Raw genomic sequence first — 3,325 nt, forward strand, 5'->3', positions numbered from 1 at the left:
TATCAAGGGGGTATAGAAAAGAGTATGACGAACAAAATTGTATTCACAATGATGATTCTAGAGTGAAAAGGTAGCAATGTAACTCTTTCTCTTAGTTTATTTACTAGCAGCTATATATATATTCTTAATGTTTTAAAATATTCAAAATTAGAATTTTGTTCATGTTATAATATAATATTTGATGTTATTTCTAAAGCATTGCTAAGTGTGCTTTGAATAATAGTTTAGAACAATGAAAATTTGCATTTAAGATTGCATCACAATACTACAATGAACAACCCCAAGGTGGCTTCTAATGAAAATCAAATAAGCCATGTGTAAGAAAACACAATAGCAGAAGCAAGATCTTCACAATACAAAGCACAAAAGAAGTGGGGAGTAAACAATATTATTGCTTGCAAACTTTGATTACGAAATGATGGTGGTTCGCCTACTCGTCTGATCGGGGTTAAGGAGCTTTGATGGTGATCTAGACACACTCTGGACGGAGGATGTCTTGCTTATAAGAGTTCTTGAACACAATGAACTCAAGGATAAACAAAGGCTACCAAACTAGTCCATATATAGTCCCTAGGGTTACCATCGACATAAGTCGGCCATGTCAACCAACCCATGATTTGGTTCAAAATGACTCAACCAACCATATCATCTGATTGAATATTAAACTACAACAAAGTCCCATTGGTGTAGATTCCACAGCCATTTGAGACCGTATGGAACCTCAAAACGAGCCTCACAACCTGAGAATAATGTGCTCTCGGGTTGTTGTCTAGCACTCACTAATGCGGTCATATAGCACATACAAGCATGGATCCTACTTGGCAGAGTGCCAAAGCCTACATAAGCCATCTCTTAACCATCTGGCTGCATTTAGCCACCATCCAATATCAAAATTGGAAACTGCCAAGTGCCCATGTACTCACCAAAATGGCTACTCCTCGTATAGGGGGCCTTAGAAAATAGAGCACATCCGTCACCCACCACAACAACAACACGAGGGTGGAGCATTTAAGCAAATGGTCTTCCAACACAATGAACAACCCCAAGGTGGCTTATAAAGAACAAACATTCAAATAAGCAAAATAAGAGACAAATTGTTTCCACAATAAGTACAAGCTGAATTGTTAAATAGGAACAATGCACTCTCTCACTAGAGGGAGAGGAACATATAAAAAAGAATGTTGAAAAAACATACACACACGGAGGCACACATGCACACTCATACCAACATGAACAAAAACACACACACACACACACACACTCTCTCTCTCTCTCTCTCTCTCTCACACACACACACACACACACATAATACACACTTGACAGAGGGAGAGAAACAAGTTATATAAAAAAGAATGTTGAAAAAACATACAAACATGAACAAAAACACACACTGTCTCTTACTCACACATAATACACGTGACACGTGTATGCACGCAAGATCATACACACACAAAAAGAGAGAGAGATTCCTTTCGTATTTCGACACAAGCACTGTCCACAACGTGCACCTCACTAGTTACCTTTAAGAAAACCTTTGATTCGGGTTTTCTTTTGACTTTCACATGGCGCGCATTGCCCAATGATGTAGCCACATGTGCAGCAACGTAAAAGTGCTTGAGCGCGCAACTCGAGCAGCAGGTGGCCTACTCCCTCGAAAGTCAAGAGAATATGAAGAAGAGCGGCGGGGCCAGGTGGTGGAGGCGGGTCGCTGGGTGGTAGCTGGACGCGGTGTAAATCGAATGCACCGTTGGCATTCTAGTCCAAATGTATATAAAAGGCTGAAGGGGGGAGTACACCATGCCCGTTGGTTAGCTCGAGCACAAGATCTGCAGCCAACAATATGAAGCAGATCTTGGCCTTGGGATGCCTGGCTTTGGTGCTGGCGTGCGGGACGCTCCGCGTGGCGCATGCTGATTCGTGCTCGTCTATCATGACGGGGCTGCGCACCCATTGCGCGCAGTACGTGATGGGGGCCAACCCGCCGCCGCCCCCGGCAGGTGGGGCCTGCTGCCAGGTCATCAAGTCGCCGTCCGTGCCGTGCGTGTGCAACAGCATCCCGCCAGGCGCCCTGGCCTTCCTCAACCGCCCGGCCATCCTCAACGCCATCACCAGCTGCGGCCTCCGCCTCCGCCCGGGTACCCAATGCGCAGGTCTGTAACCCCTTTTGTAAGATTTTTTTTTTAAATTATCGACATTAGTGATTTAATTTAATCCCCCAATTCCTATGCGCTTCCGTTCTTACTGCTGTTTCACATTGGTGCAGGAATGACTTACCCTGGTGGTCACTGAAATGAGCGTTCCTAAACCTCACTCACGTGTTTGGTCTCATGATTTCATATCTTATGCTAACATCAAGGTTCATCACTTGAAATCTGGACCTTCTGCTATTAAATAAATAATATCGTTTTGATACCTACCTTATAAGTTTTTTAAAAGATTTGGCAAGGTCTTTTTCTCGTTTTCTCGATTAGTGTATTTTTTCTACAAGTACGTGTATTCCCTAGTAGTGATTTATTTTCTACTATGTCTTTAAAATCAACAGTGATTTATTTTCTACTATGTTTTTAAAAACACTAGTGGGCTGACTCGAGCTACGCACGTATGTTTTCAAAATAGAAGCCTACCTCTCCTCAAACCTCAAAATTTCCTCCTGAATTAAATTCTTGCCATGTGAAGCTTCGTGAAACTTGTCCTTTATATAATATATTGCATGCCTTCTTTCTCGTTGCTGATCGTAGTTTGTATTTTCAATGCTCCATTGTCTCTCTTTAGTCATTCGCGTGACACGAGAGCTTTCCCTGTATGTATGTGTTTGGGAAAATATTTTTACTGATCCTTACATTAATCCTTTCCGACCATGGCTTGAAGAGAAAATTGTAATTTTGAACAAACATTTTCTATTTTGAGGAGGCACATTTCCTTCTCCCATCAATTTGAGAAGGCGTTTTTGAAAATTGAACCAGTTCTAAGCTAAGTTGAACCTATCTTTTTGCGTGCCCTACCTCCCAAGTTTGAATGCTTAACTCTACCAAGTTTGAATGCTTAACTCTACCAAGTTTTGTAAAAATAAACCTTATTGAAGTTTTGTAAAGGTGAACCTTGTTGATTACACTTTTAAGTTGTGTAAATTCACTCATGGGCGGCATTTAGTGGAATGGCTACGATACTCGATTTTCTTGGTAATACTATAAAACAATCTCACTATACATTTTATAAAAAAAAAGTGTTTTGGGTGCAAAAATCTAACGATATCACAATACCAAAAAACAAAGTTGTGTCGTGGTGGGTGTTATTTTTGTATACAAAAAAAAGTTGTGTTTTCAAC

At 41.1% G+C, this 3,325-nt stretch overlaps 1 protein-coding gene across 1 annotated transcript; it reads left to right on the plus strand.

Annotated features, from left to right (window-relative positions):
* Positions 1-1,807: 1,807 nt before the first annotated feature.
* LOC147615506 (uncharacterized) lies at positions 1,808-2,408 on the plus strand. The gene is made up of 2 exons (XM_086778931.1): positions 1,808-2,150; positions 2,264-2,408. The coding sequence occupies exons 1-2, from the start codon at positions 1,841-1,843 to the stop codon at positions 2,287-2,289; spliced, it is 336 nt and encodes a 111-aa protein (XP_086635057.1). The 5' UTR covers positions 1,808-1,840; the 3' UTR covers positions 2,290-2,408.
* The last annotated feature ends 917 nt before the right edge of the window (positions 2,409-3,325 follow it).

The sequence above is a fragment of the Cibotium barometz genome, chromosome 40 (genome assembly GCF_041138505.1).
Source record: "Cibotium barometz isolate CiBa-2024 chromosome 40, ASM4113850v1, whole genome shotgun sequence".
Classification (NCBI taxonomy): Eukaryota; Viridiplantae; Streptophyta; class Polypodiopsida; order Cyatheales; family Cibotiaceae; genus Cibotium; species Cibotium barometz.

What these genes read in the sequence shown, in the direction of transcription:
- LOC147615506 (XM_086778931.1), top strand. Translation starts at nt 1,841, where the DNA reads ATGAAGCAGATCTTGGCCTTGGGATGCCTGGCTTTGGTGCTGGCGTGC. An exon ending in CCCGGGTACCCAATGCGCAG is followed by an intron (nt 2,151 to 2,263) that starts GTCTGTAACCCC and finishes ACATTGGTGCAG; the next exon opens with GAATGACTTACCCTGGTGGT.